Source organism: Thamnophis sirtalis, unplaced genomic scaffold, assembly GCF_051295495.1.
Source record: "Thamnophis sirtalis isolate CommonGarterSnake01/CBP01778 unplaced genomic scaffold, rThaSir2_p1.2 scaffold_6, whole genome shotgun sequence".
NCBI lineage: Eukaryota > Metazoa > Chordata > Lepidosauria > Squamata > Natricidae > Thamnophis > Thamnophis sirtalis.
Genome location: NW_028261386.1, coordinates 45259396 through 45284851, shown reverse-complemented (window position 1 = coordinate 45284851; position 25456 = coordinate 45259396). Strand labels below are relative to the sequence as shown.

The 25456-nt window shown below is 38.8% G+C and overlaps 1 protein-coding gene across 1 annotated transcript; it reads right to left on the bottom strand.

The window, feature by feature from the left end:
• Positions 1-11162: 11162 nt before the first annotated feature.
• ATF3 (activating transcription factor 3) lies at positions 11163-25229 on the bottom strand. Its single transcript, XM_087719112.1, has 4 exons — positions 25053-25229; positions 15413-15656; positions 13313-13420; positions 11163-12121 (listed from the first exon to the last, which is right to left on the bottom strand). The coding sequence occupies exons 2-4, from the start codon at positions 15650-15652 to the stop codon at positions 11924-11926; spliced, it is 546 nt and encodes a 181-aa protein (XP_087575238.1). The 5' UTR covers positions 15653-15656; positions 25053-25229; the 3' UTR covers positions 11163-11923.
• Positions 25230-25456: the final 227 nt, after the last annotated feature.

The window sequence follows — 25456 nt, the reverse complement described above, 5'->3', positions numbered from 1 at the left end:
TTTGATTCATACCGTCCTCTAGTGGTTATCTATTAATTTAATGTGCTGTGTGAAGAGGCTTCAGGTTTTACAACAGAGAGGCAATTCACGCTGCACCCTTACTCATGCCAGTTTCACTGCAAACCAGTTTAATAACTTGGGTAACAGTTTGCAAGGTAGTCGGTTAGTACTGCAAACTATCAGCTTCTCCCACCAGACAATTACTGTCTGCTCTGCCAACTGCTTTCATATATACTTTCATAAGCATGCGTCCACATACCCACAGAGCATTAAAATACACATACCTGTCTGTACAGGTACAACAACTTTTAAGAAAACATTTTTTTCTTGTCTCTGTTGGTCTCTATATCTTTCATAACAACCTTTAAGAAAAGGCATTGTGGGTATAATATCTGCTTAACATTTTGAATATTATAGGTCTGAAACCCAGCAGATCTTTTAAGTTATTATTTTTCTTTCTTGACGTTAACTACTTCTGTAGTATAGTATGTGATGTGTGTATGTATATGTGTATGTGTTTAATAAATCCACTAATGCAGACATGTCAAACACGTGGCCTGTAGGTCGGATCTGGCCCGTGATAGGCCCAGAGTTGTCCCATGGGGCCGTCCCATAGATGGTGAGGGACCGGCCCATGTCACCCTGGCCCACCCCAGTCGCACCCACCCAGTCGGCTACGACAACCAGGTCCCCACAGACCCCCCAAGGGCAAACAAAATCCTGATACGGCCCCCAATGGGATTGAGTTTGACACCCCTGCGTTAGTGTACAACTTCACCATTTATCTAGTCAGTAATAATAAGTGCACAACCAGACTTTTAAAAAAATGGTGGAAATTATACCTCAAGCAATTAGAGGCCCTCACTCCTGGAAATTATCAATTCTTAGGACCAAAGAAGCCAAGTCTAAGAACTCCAGTTCAAGCCTTGACACCTTCATCTGGACAATTGAGATCTGTATCTTTACAAAATTTTGTGAGAAGGAACATCCTCTGATTCTCTGCTGACAACCATAAGCATGTCATGGTTTTGACAAATATCTTAAGAGCTAAGTTAGTGAGCTACCTACTCTATGACACACAGTTCTGCAACTATCACTATCTAGCCCCATAGAATCAACATTCTAAGGTTCCTACATTATATGCCCAATTCTTTATTAAAATTAAAAACATCCCTGGTTTTATTAAAGTTGACAATCAGAATAATAATTAAAATTAGACTTTCTCCTTCCAATAAGAAAGTATACAAAATGGACTTTAAGCATGAAAATAAAGCTTGCCATATATAGCACAATCGAATAGCTTAGTACATGGGTCCTCAAACTATGGCCCGGGGGCCACATGCGGCCCGCCGAAGCCATTATTCCAGCCCACACAGGACCACAAGGCTGCCCCGCCCACATCACCCCATCCATCCTAGGGCCACGGGAAGCCAAAAAATCAGGGGGAAACGGCCTGTTTTTGGCCAAAAAAGGGCCATTTTCTCCCAGTTTTTGCCTGAAGAATGCTTTTGGAGGCAGGAAAGTGAAGAATGGGGTACATAGATGCCCCAGGAGGCCAAAAACAGGCCCATTTTTCACCTCCCCCACCTCCAGAAGATAGAGAAAAGAGAGATAAACAGAGAGAGACAGACAGACAGAGAGACTTGTTGATTGTAAACTCCTTGGGGCTGAGAAGAATTGCTGCAGTTTCCTGAAGTGGACCACTAGACTCCTAAACAACTGAAAAATGATGTAAGAAAAAGAAAAGTCAACCAAAAGAGCAACATGCAACAAAAGCAAATAAAACACCCCCAGGAACAAAACAAATCAAAGTTTAATTTATGTGCATTGTTTAATGTTAAATTGGCCACGTCCACCTAGTCACATGACCTAGCCAAGCCCACCTAGCTAGTCCGGCCTCCCAACAGGCTGAGGGACCGTGAATTGGCTCCCTGTTTAAAAAGTTTGAGGACTGCTGCGTTATTATGACCAGAAAGCGAAGCCAAAGACTGAGTGGAGACCAATTTCCACTACCATCAATTCCCTGCTTCCATTGCCACATTTATAAGTCCACTGGAGCTTGCAATGAAGTATGATTGATAATAAAAGCTTTGATATCTAATGCAATATCCATCTCCTTAACAGTGAAAAAGTAAGCATGGCATCTACAACCCCAGTGATGGGTTCCGGCTCCCACATCCACCACGTGCACATGCGCAGCACGTGCATGGGTACCCACCGTCCGCAATGCTCCAGCTGCTCGGCGGAGTGTTGCACAGGTGCCGTACACTCCATGTGTGTGCACAAATGCCCCGGTCGGCTCAAATAGAGATAAGGAGAGCGGGTGGGCGGGCGGGTGGTCCCTCCAGAGCACCATACCGGAATGATACCTGGTGCTCCCAGCAGGCACCAGTATGCCCATACCGGGGCATACTGGTCATATCACCACTCTACAACACCAACTAGTCAAGAGTATCTACAGGGGAAGAGAATCAAAGAAGTTAAGATACTTATAAATACATAATTACAGCCGTCTAAAGCCATCCTTTTTACACATCATGTACATTTCTTCCTAGATATGCTCCAGCCACTAGCCTTTCCAAACCTGGAGGAAAACCTCTTTGGAGTGTTGAAAGAAATGTCCTTCCGGGTTCAGTTCCAAGTGAGGAAAAAGACACTGGAAACATGGAGGCTGCTTGGAAAGATGGTTTAATGGTGAACAGGATCGCATGGATTTAGCTCCTGAACAGAAAAGGGGGATCACAAGCTTCCAGATGTCAGCTGAAGAAGAAAAAAGGAGAAAAAGGGGTTTGCTGAGAGTTCATGAGTTTTTTATACTCTTTGTTCGGCCCCACCTCTCTGTTTCCTGTTCCTGTGTATGAAATGTATTCTGATTGGTTGTCAGACTCCCAGGGACAGGGGACTTAGCTAACTTTGTAGGTTGTGTGTCTTTTGAGTCCCAAACTTGGTTGAGTTCCCAGATGCCATGTGGTGAATTTCTGTAGAAGGCTAATCCTGCCTTTATTATGTAGAGTAGACTAGCCCAGGCTTTACTGGCTCATTGACAATTTGGGGAGGGGGAGCAGGAAGCTGTAGGGAGCTACTTTATCTTTAAAAACATGTTTCTCCCTTTTCACATTTAGGGAAATATAATATTCTGCCTTTTCAATATTTCCAAGGACAGTTCATTCTTCTAGGAGATGGGTGGGTGCTAACTTCCTACAGGAGATTCAGATGCTCTCAAAATGTAAGTTCCTTGATGTCATAAACAGGATCTGAGAGACTTTCTATGGCAGCAAAAGGCATAGCAGCAAAATCTGCCATCTCCTTTTGCATTTTTTGCTCTCTTTCTGATCTCAGAGAAGAGGTTTAAAATATTCCATACTTTTGGGCATGCTTTGCAAAGATTTTAACAGCTCTAGAAATTTCCCTGAAGCCATCTTGCTTTTCATTATTCTGAAAACAAATGACATCCATCACTAGGGGGCTTTTATTTCCCTGGGAATGTTTAAACCTCTTGAGTGAATACGTCATGCAGGTTTAACAGCTCTACCTATTAAAACCTTCACGATTTGCGGTTTAATGTCTCAGACAATCATTCTGCTTGGATTACAAAGAATGACTTGTCTTTGGAGAATTACGAACAAAAATATAACACTATTTTATCTTAATTTATAGGTATTGAACTTTCAATTATGCGGACATCCATCAAATGCCATGCTGGTGAGCAGCTCATACTATTTACAAATTTGGATTTTTAATACCATGAGTCAGAGAAATAAAATTGTCTCACTGCTGCCATCCCCCAAATAAACTGAGACTAATTTATCTTCTATAGAAAGCTGCTACGGGTAGCTTTGTTACACTGCAGAGTGATTTAGTAACCCTAACTGAGCCCTCTAGAGCAGGGGTGTCAAACTCAAGGCCCAGGGGCTGGATTCAGCCCATAGGGTACTTAGATCTGGCCCACGGGGCTGCCCTGAAAACAGTAAAGAACCGGCCCATGGTGTGTTTGCCAGCAAAAACAGACTCCCGAGCTTCGTTTTTGGCTGCAGCCCTCCCGAGCTCCTTTTTCACTAGTAGAGTTTGCAGGAGGCCGTGGCAGCCAAAAACAGAGCTCAGGAGCCTATTTTCACTGGCAGATGGCTTGGGTGACCACAAGCACCCCCAACAGAAGTGATGACAAGCTGGCCACGCCCAAGGTTAAACACAACCCTGATGTAGCCCTCAATGAAATCGAGTTTGACTCCCCTGCTCTAGAGGCAAAAATGTCTTTCCAGGGAAGATTGGTTTTTGTACATAGACACACCCCTATGAATTAGAGAACAAGGTACTTGTTCTAATTGGCAGAAGATATATTTGGATCTCCTGAAAGTTGAGTAGATATGTGGAAGCTAGAAAGAATGAAAGAGAGGGAAGATCTGCATTTTATGCTTGCCCTATTGCCAGTATTGTCCACCCACCATGTCTTGAGTGCAGGAACATATGATATCATCTTCTACCGTCTCCTGGTCCATTTCAAATGCATCCCCTCCTGTCCCCATCAAGGTAGACCAAGCTAGGAAATCAACATCATGTAGATCAATACTACTTTATTGTAAAGCTATATTGTAGCAACAGAATCTTGCAAGTCTGAATGTGCTTCTCCCACTTCTTCCCTTTATCTTCATGAAAACTAGGCATGGACTGTCTGAGATGTATCTACATGCTACATTCTTGCTTTGGTCTCTTACCGCTTTTATCTGACCATTGCCTTGGTTGCAGCTCTTTGTCCTGTCCCTCAAGGTAAGTTCCCCTGCCATTTACATCACCCAAGTTTTGAAGCTCTGTTTCACAATTGCTGATTTGGTCTTATGCAGTGGTGGGTTCCGGATTCCGTTCCAACTGGTACGGTTGGAATGGCTCCAGCATCACCCACATGGGCGGGTGCGGTGCGTGCACACATGCGTGCAGTGCACGTCTACATTGTACTTACCTGTGACGCTTCCGCAAACATCCGTGACTCTCCAGCTGCTCGGCAGAGCATCGCACTGGTACCGTACACACCATGTCCGTGGACAGAAGTGCCAAAGGCTTAAAGCATAGGTAAGGAGCTTGGGCGGGCGTGTGGGCCCTCCAGAGCACCGTACCGGAATGGTATCCGTACTGGGGCGTACCACCTGCAACCCACCACTGGTCCTATGACATCCTCACCTCTTCTGAGTGGGAAATATCTGCAATGTTTCCTTCCAAACTAGTATCACCTCAGATCCAACTGCTGAGAGTGCTCCACATAATTCCTTCCTCATCACTGTCTTGTAGAATTATTTTCCTCCTAGGATAATGGAGTCTTATTGTCTCCTTGGTCGGCAAATATTGTTTCTTATTTGTGGTTGATTCAGGAGTGAAATCCTCCCGGTTTGGACTGGTTTGGACAAACCAGTAGGGATGATTGTTGTTGGTTCTGCGAACCAGTACTAAAAAAAGTTTCTGATGATTACGCGGCTCACAGCTGATCCGCGCGATCATTGGAACCTTTTTTTCCCACTTGTTAAAGTATATTTTTCCTGTCTATTCGCTGGAACCAGCAGGAAAAAATGCTTTAAAAAGTGAAAAAAAGTTGGCCACGCCCACCCAGTCACATGACACCCCCCCAAAGCCACACTCGCAGAACCGGTGGCAAAAAAAATTAGATTTCACCACTGGGTTCATTCAAATACCAAGTCAATTAACTCTTTATTATTGTGGCTCCCCCATTCCCAACTGAAGCCCATCCCTCCATTCCATCCTTAGATCTTGTACGAAACATCTTTCAGTTGCTGTCTACACAGCAAGAAGCATTCTCCCTTGCTTTTCCACCCCTTGCCCTCACTACTATAAAGACTCCCTTTCCTTGTTTTCTCCTAAATCTTTAAGATTAGTGAGAATAATCCCTAAAAGCGAAAGACAGGGACTAAAAGATATCCTTGGACAGAAGCCAGCCTATGAGACTTGCCTTTTCTGCATGGATGAGAAAGGAAGACTCAGTCACAGTGTGTGATAGTCATAGTCCAGAGTGAGCATTAACCCAATTCTGTTGCTACATCACTGCAACTCAGGCTGGATTCTTCGGAGCTGTCTTCATGAACAGCCAAGAGCAACATATGAAGAAACTACCCCCAGGACTTGTTATTCCCTAGACTTGCCTGCAATTGGAAAAAGAAAAATCCAAATCAACTAGAGGACTGCTCAGAGAAAGAAAGGGGGATAAAGCAAGAGGGAAGCTGACGGAATGTGTGTGTGTGTGTACGCGTGCGCAATCACTTTTGGATCTGGATCTCTTACCATTGCCTTGCATTGCCTATTGCATTTTCCAAAGGATTACTCCAAAGTGATTAAAATGCAGTAGAAATGAACAAAGCATTTTTAAAGAGGCAATTAAGTCAACAGAAGGTTTGCAAAATAGTTGCAAAATTGAAAGTGCCCAAAATTTCACTTTCAGATAAGATGGTGAGCAGCCACTGAAAAAGCAGAACTGGAGATGTGGAAGTGAGAATATGCTCTTAAATGGAGTAAGACAAATGCATTTGATTTTTTTTTAATAGTAATAGAGTTCTATTAAGTTACCTATCTTTCTCTTTCACTCTCTCACCTATCATCCATCCGTCTTTCCATCCATCCATCCATCCATCCATCCATCCATCCATCCATCCATCTATCTATCATCTCTGTACCCACATAGTATCTCAGTGTGACTGGTGATTGATTGATTAATTAATGATCTGAATTAGATTGTGAAAGGATTGCCTTTTTTCTCATTGTTTGAACATAGATAGAAGAGATAATTGTTCATAGCTTAGTATGTATGAGAAACCGTGTGGCTCCCTTAGCAATCCAGATACAATATCATGATGAGTGAAGACAATAGAAGTCCAGATAAAAAATGATGACACTGGCACAGAGTGGGAAGTGAGGTATGATGTTGGCTTAACATGAACACTTGCTAAGGGTCATGCAGCGAACTGGCATTAGTTAGGACACACTGAAAAAATAACTATGTAGAGGTTCTACATGAACATTGGTCCTTCAAACAAGACAAATTAAGCCAAATAAGGGGGAAACACACATTAGTCTTTATTATTATGAAAGTATCAAAACATAAAACTTAATAAAAAAACAAACCATCTTTATTGTATTATTAAATGTTCAAATAAAAATAGATAAATACATTCATGCACTTCTCCCATTCAAATATCTCCTAACCACCCCAAAGAACAGTATCTGATCATGTAGGGGTTTGCATATGCTTTAGATAATAAGGGGAAATTCCACCATGATCACATCCACAGCCATTACAAATAAGCAAAGTTACATCAGGTGGATTTTCTCTGGCATAGAGTTCATCAGAGTACAGTCCTGAAAATAGAACAGGATTACAGAATATTTCACATCCAGTCTTTTCTGTCCATTATTCTCTCTCAAGCGATGAAAAAATATATACCATTGTACCCTCTTGAGGCACATGCTGTCTCCAAACTCAAATGAACCAACGTGCAGCCACAGCTAAAAAAGAAATATTTTTGACAAAGATAGCAGCGCCTTAGTAAACATTCGGCATGCTAGTTAACAACATTTGTGTAACTTGAAGCAGCAGCAGCAGCATGACGCCTGCGTCATTTTAAATAGTATATCAAACACGCATAGAAAAATATTCAAGGGAAAAATCTTAATTCTCTCATGAAATGGTCTATATAACATGATACATAAAACAGCACATTTTCTTTGTTTTTTTTAATGGCTTTTGGAAACGGCTGAAATATATGGACAGTGGGTCTGTAAATGCCTTTAGGAGTAATATATTGTGCTAGCACTGAAGATAACTTTTATTATTTTGAGAAGGGCTTTGAACTCAGAGTCTTTGGATAAGTGGAAGCTATCTTCTGCTTACAAAAGGTCTACTCCATATATCTTTTGAGATCCTAGATCATTAATTAAACAAAATGAAAGCAAATCCTGAGATCTTCTTCCAAAGTAGAAATATACTGTAATTGTGAAAACTGGACTAGGATGACAAGAAGATTCATCAAAGCAAATATATCAACTCCCACCCAAATAAACAAGAAAAAGTGCAAAGGAGCTTACAAGATTGGCTGACATATATGCAAATTTATATGCAGAAATACACATTTGGAAATCATTCCTAGCATGTAAGTAATAATACAGTACATCTCATTGGAATGGGGAGGACTTGAACTAATTCCTTCATGTAGTAGCTTGGTTTGCTGCTTGAGGATTAATTGGGTATGGATAATTTCCAGACCTCCTTTTTAAAGTGACTGATTCTATTTGTTCTGGTCATGTTTCTCAACTTTCATGTTGAGGACAACTTTCACTTAAGCAAGGAACATGTTACACTAATAATGAAGTCTATTGGGATATTCTTCTGTGCCCTTTGAAGCACAAGCTATATATTTCCTTCCACTTTTCATTTTTGGATCCAGTTCACAACATCTACCTTGAATGAATGCTTTAGAGACAACAACAGTTACACAAGGTTACATGCTGTATAATCAGTGGTCAGATTCAAATAATTTAGCAACCGGTTCTCTGCCCTAATGATTTCTTCCAACAGCCAGTTCTCCCAAGTGGTCTGAACTGGCTGAATCCCACCACTGTATAATCATATATAACTGCAGTGGTCCATAGAATCATTGTTAAATAAACCCAATTTACTCAGCTGCTAGAAGTTAGCAGTTATATAATACCCCTCCTTATAAAGTTTAGTCAATGAATTAATATGCAAAGGCCACTGAGATATATTGTCAAATATGGTGATAAAAAACCTTCAGAAAAAGCAATTTTGGATGCTGGAAGAAAAAATATTTCTCTAAAGAGACAGATTTTGGCCCATTTCCTTGTATTTTGGTTACATGAAATATATACCGGTATGTATTTGGAACATAGTAATGTAAAGGACATAACAATATATCCAGATTATTGAAAGCATATCAAATACTTCTATTGCAGAATGTAAAAAGTAGTGTGAGATAAGAAATAAGCTAGTCAAGACTGAGAGTCTACATTTCGATGTTGCTGTCTAAAGGTTGTACATGCATATGAATTTTAACAGAGGTAATACTTGGACAAAGTATTCTTTTTGCAAGGTATGTAGTCTACTGCTTCAATTCTGTCATTAAAGAAAATAGATCTCAAAAACTAAAATATGCAAACGTTAATATACCTAAAAGAATAAAGCAATTTTTTAAAAAGTATGTGCCATTTTTTAAAATCAAGTTTTTCCAGAGCAAAAATTGCAGAATTAAAAACTTGAGTCCTCCAATTTAAATTCTATAACATATTTCATAAAACATTTGAACTTTTGTTCATTTTTGTAATTTTGTTTTTGTATTATTTTGAAATTTGTAAAGAAGAATGTAAGTTTTGAAAACAAACCCTTCAATTTTCCAGAATTTGAGATCTAAAATGATAATCAACATTGTACAGACTTCCTGATTCAATTTTATTCTTTATTATAAATATGAATTGTTAAAATCCGAGACACAATATTCTTGTTCTGTTTAGGAATATACAGAGATCCTCACTGAAAAGCCTGGGAACTGAGGCTGGCCTTTTGAACAAGGCATATCATATCCGGAATTAATCCTCCCTTCCCATCACTTCTGCATAACAATGATTGTCACTGTTGAAATTAGTCATATGTGTAGACAATTGGGCTTGGGGTTTTATCCCAGTCAGGACTTCAACCAGAAGGTTCATTTGTGACAAAATCTATTGGGAATAAGGGAGGAATCACTGCATCTGCTTCTTATGCAAGAGGTCCCTGATTTAACCTTCTGCATTTCAGTTTAATCAAGAGTGTGTGTGAAGGAGTAAAAGGTGGGAACATTCTCCTCCACAGTCCTTTGTTGCTATATTTCATCAGGACAGTATCTCCCAGATTACAACTTCATCTAATTACAGCTTCATAACATTTCACCCTATGTTTCACTCTAAACCAGTGTTTCTCAACCTTGAAAGTTTTAAGAAAGGTGGACTTCAACTTCCAGAGTTCTGGGAGTTGAAGTCTACTCTTCATAAAGCTGCCAAGATTGAGAAACCCTACTCTAAGACAGTCATTCCTCCATCTGAAAACAGTAAAGATAATACAATCATAGCACTTCCCAGGTAAAAGAACCTTAGAAATAATACATTGGTCATCCGAAAGAAATATTCCCATAATGCCTAATGTACATTGTCTCTTGATCATGCTGGTTGGGAATTCGGAGAATTTAGCTATTACTGGTACATATCTAGAAGAATGACCTGCAGAAGAACACTTTAAGAAGTTTAAGCTAAAAGTTAACATTGCCAGTGTTTAACATTTACTTTTGATTATATGGAAGGCCAATGCTGGTTTTAAGGTATGCTTCCATAATTCTAATGGACAATTTGTTGTCCATATATCAGCCCAACATGGAGTGAGACTCAGCAGCTGGCTTAAATACAACTGGGAAGCCTCCAGTACTAGCTTCTACTACTTTACAAAATGATGAAAGAAGTATCTCCTGGGCTTACTTTGAAGTTCTTAAGTAGTCAAGGTTCTTTGGCTACTTCCTCACTAGTCTTCAAAGAGATACTGTCAGTAAAATATCCCTTTAAAGTGGCATCCCCTGACCCATTTTTAAAAGCAAAAGGGCCATGTTACATCATTTTATTGGTTTTGACTATTTTCTCTGACAGGTTCATTAGATGAAAGACATTTATGTGCATGTACAAGCTTCTTCTGGTGCTGCCAGAAGCTGACTCGAAGTCTCTTCTGATTCATGAATCTGCCACGTAAGGATTCAAGACAACTCCAAATCCAGACTCACCAAGGAGAATTGTGTCACCTTGCCTCATGAAAAGAAGAGCATTGCTTTTGTGATGTGAAACATTCCATCAAAACAAATCCAAACCACAGAACCCATCTTTACTGTACTTTTTCTTCCTAACAAAGCCATAACCTTCATTAGCGGACAATGTTTTCACTTAATCAATGTCTACATATAAATCAATATTTGTAAATTGCCAGCAATTACATTCTCTGATTCTGAGAAAGATTGTGCCAAAGAAACATTTGTAAAATGAAGATCAAGGACAAGATAAATCATAAGTCAGGAAGGCATACAATTTTACATCTCTATACCATGATTCTATAAAGGTCTTTTGAATACTGCATGTGACTCATCAATTGAGTTTTGAAAGGGACATTCCCCCTTCTTAAAGTAAGCCAAGAGTGGTAATACTCCAGTTTGATATATTGAGTCTTAATTCAGTGAGCAATTCTGCAATACCCTTAAGCTTGTCACATTGTCCCACAAGCACCTCTAAGTTGAGTCATCAAAAACCCACAGAAGGGCTTTTATGAAAACATTTTTTAACAAAGTGCAGTGCCCAAGTTAAATCTTGTACTAGTTGTAGAAACAGAGCAATTCCCATTATATTGCAATGCCTTTTGGAACTGAAAACAGCGTTCTGGAAGTTGCTAACCTCTTTTCTTTGAAAGTATAAAACAAAACAAACAAAACACAATCCAGTCCACCTACATTCCCTATCTAGTGAGTGGAATCCTTTCAGCTTGACAATTCATCAGATGTGCATCATAGAGAGCCCTTCGACCCTACCAGAAACATTGCAACTGCATGCCAGCAGGAGTTTAACAAGTGTAAAGCCATATTGCTTCTACGATAGCAAGTGTGGCACTGGTTAGACCTGGAGGAAAGGCTGTGGCTCCCTTCCACCCAACTGAGTCTTTGCTTGGGAAAGCTGGAGCTAAGCTACCATAGTCCTTTCTTCTCGGCAAAATCATGTCAGATCCATCTTCTCTTGAGTAAATGGAGGTCACAAATGCTGAAATTTCAGCATGGCTTCTTACTTGGGATGGCAAGTTGTTGTTTTAATGGTAAGAAGCATGGTTAAAGAACATTGAGCACTGCCTCATTATCGTTTAGCCTTGCAAGGTTCCCTCTTTGATCTGCTGAATGAAAAGGTTCCTTTCATCCTCTGGGGTCCTACCATTCTGGGCACGGACAATACAGGTGGGTCTATGTAGGTTGAGCATGTAGATCAAGTGCTGCTTCTCATTTTTCAACTCTTCAATCTGAGCTTTCAGTTCTGCATTGATTGTTTCCAGTTTTTCTGATTCCTGGTAACAAAAGAAAGATGTAAACATAGAGGTGGAAGTTTTAAAAATACAAGTGAAAAACAAAACAAAAAAACATGTAGCTTAGGACTCATTCACATGACAACATGTACTGGGAAATAAGCTATGGAAACCCATTTTCTATCAAGGTTACATATATGATTATGATGGCGTCCTTTGTGTATCTTTTTGCCTTTAATCTTAAGCTTTAATCTTTTGATCTCTATGCAGAATTCTGCAGCTAAAATTATTCACTTCCCCCATGTTCAGACTATCCAGTACATTTTTCATATACCTTAAATGCCCTCTCATTCCTTTTCATACTCCCTTTACCTATTATCCTCCTATCCACAGTATATCTTTTTACTTTTCCAATTTTAAATTTCCCACAAGAATCTTCTGTTTCTTGAAGTTGCAGCTCCAACTCCAATAAATTGCTGTCTTATGGTACAATGGTTCAAGGGAGTAGAAATCATGATAATTATAATACAGAGCACAGAATATTAGGGTTGGAATGGACCTTGGGAGTCTTCTAGTCCAACCCTCTGATCATTTATAGTTCAGTCACTATATCTCAAACTGTAGGGTAGGTGAGCTGGGGAAAAAACTAAGGGAGGCAATCCAAAGGAGAAGGAAGATATACATTTAATGAATAGATAAATTTTCTATTATTATCACTTGCTATCTCCATTTTCTGCAATCTGGTGGTCTCTATTAATTTTTGAGAGAGCTGTGGAATATAAGAGATGCAGTCCAACACAACCAGAGGAAGGAAGGAAGGATGGAAGGCACCCATTTTAAAGATCAGTTACTTTGGAGAAAAAATATAGCTTTCTGCTACTGTATTTAACTATAAGTACAGTGAACGGTCGCTTGATCTTTTGAATATGTCTTGAAAATTGTTTAAATTTTAAAAGAAATGATTTTCCATTATTATTTGGGTTAGAGACCTTAATTGATTAATCACTTCTAAAACACTTCTCAAGCTTTAGTGTAAGATTTTACATTTTCTCTCCAGATAGATGAGCCTGAATTATTTCACCTTTAACAAGTTAACCAATGTTATAATTAATCAGCAACTCACAGTGAAACTCTTCACAGTTATTTTATCCATGAAATTTTAAGGACCTTTTCACCTTACATAGATGTGTTTGTATTTAGAAAACATTAATTAGAACGTATCGGTTAACTTACTTTCTGTAGGCATTCCGTTTTTTCCTTCTTTTTGTTTCGACATTTTGCTGCTGCAATCTTATTTCTTTCTCTCCGACGTTTTTTCCTTTCATCTTCTTGGGGTGCACACTAATAGAATCCAAAGAGATTAGGGTTGGATGAGTCAAAAAGGGGGCAAAGGTGTAGAAGAAAGAAAATCTTTGTTTCCCCTTCGGGGAAAAGGGCAGCATATAAATGCAATAAATTCAATTCAATTCAATGTTATAATAGCAGTGAGTCTGATTTGTTCATTGCCAACCAAATGACTAACTGGTTAGTTTGGCCCTTTAACCTTGTATGAAACAGAATAGAAGTTTTCTGACATGTTTAAGAGATCATGGGAACATGAGAGGTTGAGTACGGTACGTCAGAAAACCTCAGAAAAGGTTGGTGTACGGTAAGTCAGAAAATCTTGATGCAACTTCCCTAACAGTTTCCAAATAATATCAAATATACTTGGATTTATCTGATCTACTAAAAAGGATATGTTCATTCTGAATTTTCTTCTCTAAACAGGTTTAAGTCCTAATAAGGTTCCTCTTCAGAAACCATACCCCGCCAAAGCACAATCTTACAACCTAGAATGCTAAAAATGATGACTCTGAGCAGGATGGAATGTCTTTTCTTATCATAGAGAGAAAAAGAGTAGGAAGTAAGTCCATTAAAGTTTCATGCGGATATATTTTTCATTACCTTTTTTTAAAAAAAGATGCCAGGGAATGAAGAATTTCTATGTGCAAAATGGATTACATTGTGATATAGTCCTTTCTGAAAAGCATGTAACCCAGGAATGTATGAAGTGTATTATACTGCATAACTATAAAACCAGTAACAGTTACAGGAGCCTTCCTTTTCCTGATGCTTTCCAGATTCAGACTACATTTCCAATATTGCTTGTCTTTGATGAAGGCATTCCCATTCGAGCACATGAAGATCATTAATGCAAATGCCAAAGGGACTAACCAGTTTGTCACAACAGGTGGCAGCACCTACCCAACTTTGTCTGATCTTGAAAGCTAAGCAGGTATAGGTGTCCAGGAAGGTAGCAAGTGTCAAAAATTATTATGAGACAAACTTTGCACTTTATGTTCTAGTATGTGGCTTCACTACTTTATCATTTTGATGCCATCATGGTTAGATAGGATATCTACACAAACAGATTTGGATCTCATTAGTTATTGTATGGAAAATAATTAGGGAACCCCAAAGCTGTATATTAGATTGGGAAATCTGTCTGTCTGTCTGTCTGTCTACCATCCTACCTACCTACCTACCTACCTACCTACCTACCTACCTACCTACCTACCTAGTCTGTCTTCTGGGAGAAGGCAGTAGTACTACTTTCATCTAATCAAGTGGAGTCAATTTTGATTCAAGAGAAAGTCACTGTTGTTAATAACTTTATAATAATAAACATTCTGATTTATGTAATGATGTAATGATGATAATGGATGGAAAAACTGATGGAACTAGCAGAGATGGCTAAATTAAATGCTCTAATCCGGGGTGTTAAACTGGCGGCCCACAGGCCTGATGTGTCACGCACAGGCTAGGCCCACCCCAGCTCCGCAAAGGGGAAACAATATCGGAAAAAATCATGCGACAGCATCGTGATACGGTGAGATTGAGACCCGTGCTCTAATCAAAGAAAAGAACACATCCAACTTTGTTTCTACTTGGAAATCGCTTCTGGATCTTGTGCTGAAATGGTGGGGGGGAATCAAACTTTTATTTTGGGTTTTGCTGATTAGATAAGCTTGTTGTTATAGAAATGGCTAATATATATTAAATATGTAAAAATAAAAAGTTGAGGCTGTAATATTTTATTCCACTACCATAAAAAGAGTCAGAAATCAATACTTCATTTTTCTTTCTTTTTCCCCTTTACACTTTTTCCTCCTTCCCCTTCCCCATTTTCTAACTATTTTCATTTGTATTTTATACTGTGATAAGTTTAATTAAATTACTATTAAAATGATAATAATTATCATAATAATAATACAGAGGGAAGACCTTCTCTGTTTTTAGAAAGCCTACTAGAAAGTGGTAGTTGAACGTAGCTTAAAAATAAAAATAAAATACCTCTCTTTTTAAAACAGATGTTTCATTAGATATATCAGAAACCATGACTGTATCCAAGGTGGAGGGCATCCTCTGAGAAAGGCACCTATTCTGGATGGCAAATTTTAATTCCTCTTTCACCAATGGGGTCAGATTTGCGAAATCTTCAAAGCCCAGGGAAACTGGAGGAGACAGGCATGGAATAATTGCAGAAGCACTGACTTCTGAAGCAGACACCTGGCCCAGGTGCTGGAGCATCATTTTGCTGCATGGGAACAAGAGAGAGAAGAATGAATTTTTCTGAAGTTTGATGAAGCAAATATATATATAGGTTACAGCATGGTTAATACAAAATTCAGAAAACCAGTCACTAAATAATAAGATTCTGGCTCATGACTGGATAGAACAATTATATTCATATGCACAAAAGCATCTATTCATTTATTGTATTTATATAGCTACCCATCTCAGTCTTGTAACTATGAGCAGCTTATGCCCAATGCAAAACCTTAAAAAAAAACCTAGTAAAACCGTATTATAATAAAGCTGAGACTCATTCAATCATGTTGGGCTCAACTAATAACCTAGCCCCAGTACTAAGTGTAAAATGAGCTCTTAAAGGCTTTCCAGAGGGCTAACATGGTTGGGGCTGCCTAGATCTCAGAGGGATGCTATACCATAAGGCAGCCACTACCAACATCATCATTATCACCACCACACAGTTAGTCTTCGACTTATGACAATTTGTTAGTGACCATATTACATTGGCACTGAAAAAAGTGACTTATTATCATTTTTCACACTTGCAATCATTGCGGCTGCCCCACAATCATGTGATCCAAATTCAGAGGCTTGGTAATTGATTCATCTTTATCACAGTTGCCGTGTCTTGGGTCATGTAATCAACATTTTGCGATCTTTTGTCAAACAAAATCAATGAGGAAGCCAGATTCATTTAACAGCCATGTTACTAACTTAACTGCTGTGATTCACTTAACAGCTATGGCAAGAAAGGTTGTAAAATGGGGTGGGGGGGATAACTTAACTATCTCGCTTAGCAACAGAAATTTTGGGCTCAATTGTGGTTGTAGGTTGGAATTAACTGTATTTAATTCAACTAGAAATTGAGGGAATATTTCACAAAACCATCAGGTAGCAATCTTACTAAATGAAAATATTGAGTATAAATAATTTTTAATAATAGCACTGGTTTAGGCATGAATGTTAAACTTGCCACGTGATGTTTTCCCCATATCACGTGATGTTTTTCCCATTCCTGGAGCTGTGGTGGGAGTGGCCTACATATGACACATCTGGCCCGCAGGCAGCCAATTTGACATCCCTGGGTTAAGGAATACTGAGCATTGAAAAATGTAAGTGAATGAGTACTTGTGCAATAATTCAAACAACTGATTTCTAATTAATATTCCTGTCTTCTGTTTAGATATACTCCTGTTCAGTAGTTAGAATCTGCACATGAAATTATCTTATACCTATGTTGTCTATGAATTTTAAATACACCAAATCACTGCAGTGAATAGTCAAGTAGTTTGGAGTGAGGTGTTTTTTTTAAAAAAACAATGTATGCCTTCCACACATAAAATCAACCATCTTCCTTTTCCTTACTCTTTATTGGGAAATAGATATTTGAGACCTGTAAGGGCAGAATTATTTATTTGTCTCCTTAAGTAGGCAAGAAAATCTATATTGCATAGTAAGTACCGTATAATCACAGCAATATTACAATTCACAATAGATAAACCAATTATTGCCTTTAGAATTTATATACACAAGCAAATCCAATAAGCTGTTAAATAAAATTTAGTTCATGCACTATCTTTTGCAATTTCAGGTAATAGTTAGAGTTTGACAAGTCCAATTATGAACAAACACACAGTATTGATTGTTTTATTTAAAGTGGTATGTTAAAGATCAAATTCAAATCAAGTCCAAATTTATTTATGAAATAAAATAAAGACTTGCAGTCTGTATTTACTTCTTTAATGCTTGTATTATGTCCACACAATTTCTAGGCCTTCAAAATACACACAACCAGAAGCTAACATAGAAAGCATCTCCACATACAATTAAATATGTCTCTCAACATGGATATGGACACATGCTTTGCTGCTTGAAAAAGACATGTAAGCATTTGACAATAGAGAGTATCTATATTAATCTTTGCACCACTTTGCCCCATTCTGTGTAACAATATAATGGTGTATAGACCTAACTTCAAATAAGAAAAGTAGAAAGTCCAATGGTTTCAGATCTCTTGTTCATCAGAGGAATGATTTCCTGGAATTGTAATTTACATAGATCTTGAGAAAAATATGTAATTTTGCTAAGAAATCCCCTAAACCATGAGTCACAGCTCAAAATCCTGGTACTCCTTAATGGTTTCAAGAGACAGAAAATACCAAGCCAACAAAGGTTTACAATCCTCGGGTTTATTATTTAAACCTTCAACTCAGATGGCAATAATAAGCTGCTTCTAGCATTAGTCACAGTTGTTTAAAAAAACAGTTGATGCATGTGCATCTTTCGTTTATCATAAAGCGCATATAATTCTGGATGGGATATACAGAAAAAGCATATCTGTTTTAGCTTTGTAGGGATAGGAACCTGTCTTATAAAATTCAAAAAACGGATGCTGACAACAAGATTTATTTATTTACTTTCCTATAAAGAATGGGTAACTAATTTTATGCAGGGACGCATGCACGTATGCAGGTCTCATAATTAACTGCGGTTTATAGATGTCTCGTAAGAATGTCATTTCCTGGTGTTTCATTCCTTATATTGCTATTACTGTATTGTTGGGTTCATCACTATTTCTTGGGAGTTTGGGGACTAGCCAGGGTCTCATTACATCAATCTTGTGCTAGAGAAACAGCTGAGAATTCTCCCAATACAACAGCACTTTCGAGAGAATTACTACAACTTCAAGGCTATAGTAATGCCATCCCAACAACCACACTGCATTTGACCACATTCTCAGCTGTGTTTCAGATGGTGGGTTGAAGTCACCGATCTTTTCTCATTAACTAGGTAACCCAAACTAGGCTCTCACATCTCAAATTTGGTATAGCACCGCCTGAATCAGGGAAGATTTCCAAGATGTATTGAGTCCTGCACATTGACACTGGCCTTTTTGTATATCTACTACAACTCTAGGTTTTATCATGGATGGTGGAAAGAAAGAAAGGCATTTGATGTACCCCAGAGATGGCATCACCCCAGAGATGGCATTAGGCGTAACATGATAGCAGTGTCCCAATATTTAAGGGGCTGCCAAAGAGAAGAGGGGGGTCATTCCACAAAGAACCTGAAGGCAGGTCAAGGAGCAATGGATAGTAACTAATCAAGGAACTAGAACTAAGGAGAAATTTCCTGACAGTGGAATTAATCAGTTGAATGACTTGCCTTCAGAAGTTGTGTGTGCTCTATTACTGGAGGTTTTCAGGAAGAAACCAGACAGATATTTGTCTAGAATGGTATAGAGTCTCCTGCTTGAGCAGGGGTTTTGACTAAAAGACCTCCAAGGTCTCTCCTAACTCTGTTATTTGGTATTTTGTATGGATAGCAGAGCTGAATGTGCAGTAAGGATACATTCTGGTTCAGGAGGGGGGAATGGCATGCTTCTACAATCAACATGGTGAGAACATTGTGATAAGGAATCAAAGTGACTGGACAATCATTTGTCTGAAATGGTGTAGGGCAGTGTTGGTGAATCTTTTCAGCACCGAGTGCTGAAACGGGAGTGCGCACACGCCTGCAGAAGGATAGCCAGAAACAGGGAGAGAAGCTCCCTGGCATGCACACGCAGGAGCACCAGAAACCGGAAAAGCAGTTCCCCGGTGCGCATGCATGCTGTGGACTACTCTTCTGGTTTCTGGCACTCCCATGCACGCAAAGACCAGCTGGCCAGCGTGCATGTGTATGCCGGAACCTGGAACAGCAACGGGCGATGGCTGGCATGCCCAGAGAGATGGCTCTATGTGTCACTTCCAGCACGCGTGCCATAGGTTCACCATCATGGGCATAGGGTTTCCAGCTTGAGCAGGGGTTGGATTAGAAGACCTATAAGATCTCTCTTCCAATTCTGTTATTCTGAGATAATTATACTATTCAATAATGTTTATACTGAATAAGCAGGGACTGGAGTTTCTTAATTCTGTTTCCAACCTTCATTTTGAACCATCTACCAGGTTTTTTTTGGTTTGAATGTCTTCATTGGTAGTACCATTACTTAAACAACTGTCACATACATTACACTCACTCTATAGAACTGTGATGGTGAACCTATGGCACATGTGCCAGAGGGGGCACGCACAGCCCTCTCTGCGGGCACGGGCACCGTTCTCAGCTTCTCTTCCGGGTTCCATTGTGCTCATGCGCATCAGCCATCTGCTCTCTTCTGGGTTCCGGCATGCGTATGCTGGAACCCGGAGGAGAGTAGCTGGCTGGCGTGCATGCGTGTGACAAAACCCAGAAGAACAACTGGCTGCCACGCACATGTGCACCAGCCAACTGCTCTCTTCCGGGTTCCAGCACATACGCCCCAGGTTCAGCACTCAGTGCTGAAAAGGTTAACCATCACTGCTATAGATTATAGAAATATCCAAACCAATACAGAACCTTATACTGTATCTGTCAAAGAAGTTACAGAAACAAACAGTACACTTTATTATACCAGGAATCTGGATATTTCCTATGACTGTTGCAAGGCAATTGCAATCACACAAATACATTGAATAATTATTTACAGCCATGCCATAGTTTTACTTCCAAATTATTGTAAGTATACCTGATATGCCAAACCTATATTTTGAAATGTTAAAAGGCCCTAATATCTTTGTCAATTCCCCCCCACCTTTAAACAAGGTTGGGGAGGGAAGCACATAAAAATTAGCATTTAAAGTAAAATTTTAATGGACAAGTCATTAGGGAATTTAGGCCACCTTTCTATATTGGTCAGAGTTGGTAGAAACTGTAGATCAACACATATGAAGGAATTCAAATTAAGGAAGCCTAAATGATTCAAAGATTGTTAACTCTGTACATCAAAAGGTCTTCACTTTGTCTTCATCACTTTATGTCTTCTAATAAAAGAAATGAAATCAGTTTTGGGAATTAGGCATATCAAAGGGCCTAATCTGTCACATCACTGCTTTAGAATCAGCCCCATGACAAATTGGTTTATTTATTTATTTGTTGTTATTTATATTTATTCAATGTATAGACTGCCTGATCAATTGTGACTCTGAGCAGCCTACAATATATAAAATTTAAAACAATGCAGCCCACACAATAGGGGAACATCCAGAAAAACCAATATAATCCTACAAATAAAACAAACAACAGGGTAGGATGTCATTTCAGGGGTTAGGTATTATGGGGAGAGGGGAATAAGGAATGTTTATTTCTCTCCTATAGGAATAGAAAATCCTTTGTCTCTCATTTCTTTCAGTCTGAGTCAATTAACTCAGACTTTTAACAGTGTTCAACAAAGACACTCTTGAGTTTTCTCGAAAGCCAATCAAATAATAGTCGCACGTGGGCATTCTGATGCAAAAGTTATTATGTTTCTGAAACTGTGTTCAGGAGTTACAGTTAAGTGAATTTTATATACATGAAAACAACATCACTTTCCAGGCATACACCATGGAACCAACATGATGTAACCATGTGCAAGGAGGCGGCAGCACAAGTTCTGGGTAAAGTGCAATGTTTGCAGAAGGAACAAATGTTAAGGAAAAGAGGGAAAGAGAAACTCTTAACAGCTCAGTGAGAATTGGATTGGCTCCATGACCATGGAATGATGGGGAGGGAAGGAGGACAGGAGGTAGAAAACTGGGTGGAGAGATGGAATGGAATATCTTTTAAAAGGTGTGGCTGGGGACTATATATAATATAATGTTTGTTAACTTAGAAAACTGTGGCTGGGGACTCGTGGGAGTTGAAGCCCACATTGCTTAAAGTTGTTAAACACTGTTACAATCGTTATTTGTATTAGGTCCCATTTCTGTTCTATTTTAATATTAAATAGAATATTATTAATTAAATTTAAATCTCATTTTACTAAAACCCGCAAAGTTGTTTATTCTCTTCCGTTCTCAGAAGCTTTAAAAGCTGGATCACATTTAGCTAACATGGTTGGCATTCAGACCTTTAAGGTAAGCCACCTGACCTGATTCTTCACCCTTATTTTTATCAAAACTAAATACTGTTCTTAATTAAAAATGTAGCTTTAGCTTTTTCCCTGAATATCTTCCTTCTCCTTATTGATGCCATACGACCTGTGAAGCAAATGATAAACTTTAACAATTATAAACATAATTAAAATTTATAATCACCCTGAATTTATTTTGACCTTTTAAGACATTTACACTGCAATCTGGTCACATTTAACCAGTGTTTTGAACATTACTACTTGTTGAAATGGTGAAATGTGATTGATATGACACCAGAAACTGGTCACTGTGATTATTTTTCACAAGTGTCCTTATTTAATCCTGCTTAGGTTGGAAAGTTGGAGAAAAGTATAGCATTTTCTTCAATAAAGTACTGTTATATATGTGAAAACAGGTATAACCCTTCAATCATATTTTTGACTAACCATCATTTGCTCCATGTACAGCAGTTTATTTTGCTGCTAATAACATTTTTACAATGAATTTTGGAGAAATTCTATGTGGACATTTACTTGAGAATAATCCCTACTGAACTGATTTGGAATTTTGAATAAATGTGTTCTGATATTTCATTTATTATTTTACTTATATATTTTTATTTATTGCCTTTTTAAAAGTATATGTTTATGCATATATATATATATATATATATATATATATATATATATAATATATAAGTATATGTTTATGCATATATATATATATATATATATATATATATATATATATATATACAGAATATATATATATATATATATATACAGAATATATATATATATATATATATATATATATATATATATATATATATATATATATATATATATATATATATATATATATATATATATATATATATATATACATACATACATACAGAAAAGAAATTAAGGTGCTACCAACTCATTGATAATGAACACTTCGGTTCTTACTTCTGAGCAAATTATGCAGATTTTGCTGTATCCTCCTATAAATACTTTCTTGTGAATTATGAAGCTTCTTATGAAGTTCATGGGCTTGGTTCCAAGAAAGCTCACTAACGGCTTTCTGGGCAGCCATGCTACACAGACTTAGCTATAGGAATAAATCCCATTTAATTCAGCGAGACTTACTTCCAAGCTTAGGTTGGAATAAATCCTAGATTTACTAATGACTCATCTTCATATAAATAAAATTGACAGATTTAGATATTTTCCTTCTACCCTTTTACAAGATCACTTCAGTAAAAGCAAGCAATTTGCTGTTAATATTTATCTGTGTCATCTTTTCCAACTTTGGATCCTTTGCTTATCTTGGACTTTATTATCCTAATTTCTGGTCAATATATCCAATAGTAGATCTATTACTGCCTCTCTCCCCTCCCGCAACATAGGCATGGAAGACACAGAAATCTAATTTGCAAAGGTCCTGAACATCATCTCTACGTTGAAATCCTGAAATCAACCTGCAGCTGCTATCAGAAAGCCTGCTATGAAGTAAATATGCTGGGTTGAATTACAGGTAATCCTCGATTTATAACAGTTCATTTAGTGATCATTCAAAGTTACAACTGGACTGAAAAAAGTGACTTATAACCATTGTTCACACTTAAAATGGTTGCAGCATCCCTGCGGTCATGTGATCAAAATCCAAACAATTGGCAATTGACTCATATCTTTCATGGTTGCAGTGTCCCGGAGAGATGTGATCCCCATTTAGCCACCTCCTGATCAGCAAAGTCAATGGGGAAGCCAAATTCACTGAACAACCATGTTACTAATTTAACAACAGTAGTAATTCACTTAACAACTGTGGCAAGAAAGGTCATAAAATGGAGCAAAAATCACTTATTGTCAGAGTTTTGGCAGCGTGAGCCTTTAGACAATTAATAGTGATTGATATATAAATATATACAGACATGCACATGGTAGATAAATTCCTTACCATTCAGCTATGGACACAGGAGACAAATGAGATACACGACAAGAAAGAAACGCCCTCTAATGGTCACCTATATGTATAGACACCTCATTGCATCACCCTCATTGCATCAGCTTACAAATTACAGCTTCCAACCTTACATCAACTGGCAGCTATTAAATCCTCAATACCTGACACTTATCAACAGAAATGTTGGGCTCAATATTCATACTTTGAGGACTACCTGTGCTTTACAGTGATATAATTTCAAACTGAGCTGCTTTAACACCTGGAATGACCATAAGATACACTGAGTGGTAGACTCCAGATAATGTGGAGTAAATCTGTAAGGACTTCGGACTTCCAGTTATTGAACAATAGCTCTTTTGAGAGCTTTGGGCCAAGCAAGAAATATTGTGAATAAATTGAACAATTAATCAATAAGTAATAGGTGAAGGAAATGTCTGTCCACCCAGATAAAAAAAATGAAGAAACCAGATTAATTTCTGATGTGAAAAAGTTAGCTTTGTTTTTTTTTTACCTGGCACTCGGAATATTTTATTATGGACTATTAATTTTGCATTTGCTTTTGGATGATAGGTCACAAGTTTCCAGGAAAGAAATATGCAGATAATTTCACACACCTAAAAAGTACCTTCCTTCGCATTATAATAATGTGTACGAAAACAAAACTGACAGTTCAAACCGGAGCATCCTGCTCAGAGCAGAGACGATGCTCGCCACCATCCAGCTCGCCATCTACCGGTGACCGAAGGTATCAGCAGCTAACAAAGTTAAACTTTGAATATTGTCGTCCCGCTTCCCCGCAGTTTCCCGTAACCGAGTGAATGATACAGTCATCTGATTATTATTTGGTCTAGAAACCATCGGAAAACATGTTGGAAACGACAAGTTGAGGATGACCTTAAACAACTAGCCGCAATAGCTTTTTCTACGCCTTGTTTTTATACAGATGATCTCAGCGTATCAAGCTGGACCTGTAGCTTCTGGAGCGCGCGTAGGGAGAAAGGTGGTTTCTTTCATCCTAACCTCCCTACCCCCCACCCCACCCTGAGAAAAAAACCCTGACCATCGTCAGAACTACAAAACAGCAACCAGCAAAGCACCAGAGTCCAGAACGAGGAAACGAACTGGGAGTTTCTCTTTCTTAGGCGTGCCTGTTGAGGAGCGCTCCAAGTTTCATTCGGATGAATGAACTTTTACTTTCAGTTGGTCTGATTTCAAAGGGAAAGAGAAATTGCCCGATTTTTTTTTGTTTTGATTTCATTTCGTCAGTTTTGCCAACAGTGAAATCTCTTTAATTTCTCTGATCAGAACTTTTTTTCATCCCCGTCTTCGTCCTGTCTAAAGCACCCAAAATAACCCACCGCATGACTAGAACGAAAGAGATGGAAGGACGAGAATTTGTAAGCACCTTTCCTCCCTTACTATATATCCCATCATAACAGCTGGACAAAAAAAACAAAGACCTTTTACCCACTCACCCCTGGACTTTAGCCTTTCGTTTGCCCCCACTCTTCCCCGGTATCTCGCTCTCTCCCTACCTGCTTTAATCCAGTTCTTCTACGCGCCTTCCTTCTTCAAAGAACTACACAAGAAAGTGAAACGGCAAATGCAAGGGAGTGCGAACTCGCAACCGTGAGAGTGGGCTTTACGAAATGTGTGTTGTCGGGACTCCAGGCAAAGTAGAAGAGGTGCCGCCGCCGCCGTCGTTCCCCGATCCTGGCTGGCAGCGCTCGTCGCTGAGACTCCCTGGCTCTGAGCGCCTCCTCGAAGCTCTGGCTCGCCGCGCGGTTGCATCACCCCCTTTATATAGCCAGCGGACGGCGCTGCTATTCACCCTGGTTGCGAGTTGAGGGTGATGTCATGCTAAGAATCCTCGGTGAGAGGGCGGAGCCAGGACCGCGGGGGCGGGGTCTCCGAGTGATGCAAGGCCTTCCCCGCTCTC

Bases quoted from the DNA above. Each gene is read 5' to 3' on its own strand.
- ATF3 (XM_087719112.1), bottom strand. From the start codon at position 15,652: ATGATGCTCCAGCACCTGGGCCAGGTGTCTGCTTCAGAAGTCAGTGCT. The intron at 13,421-15,412 runs GTATTTTATTTT...GGATTCTATTAG, and splicing joins CATCTGTTTTAAAAAGAGAG to TGTGCACCCCAAGAAGATGA. The intron at 12,122-13,312 runs GTAAGTTAACCG...TTTTGTTACCAG, and splicing joins AAACGGAATGCCTACAGAAA to GAATCAGAAAAACTGGAAAC.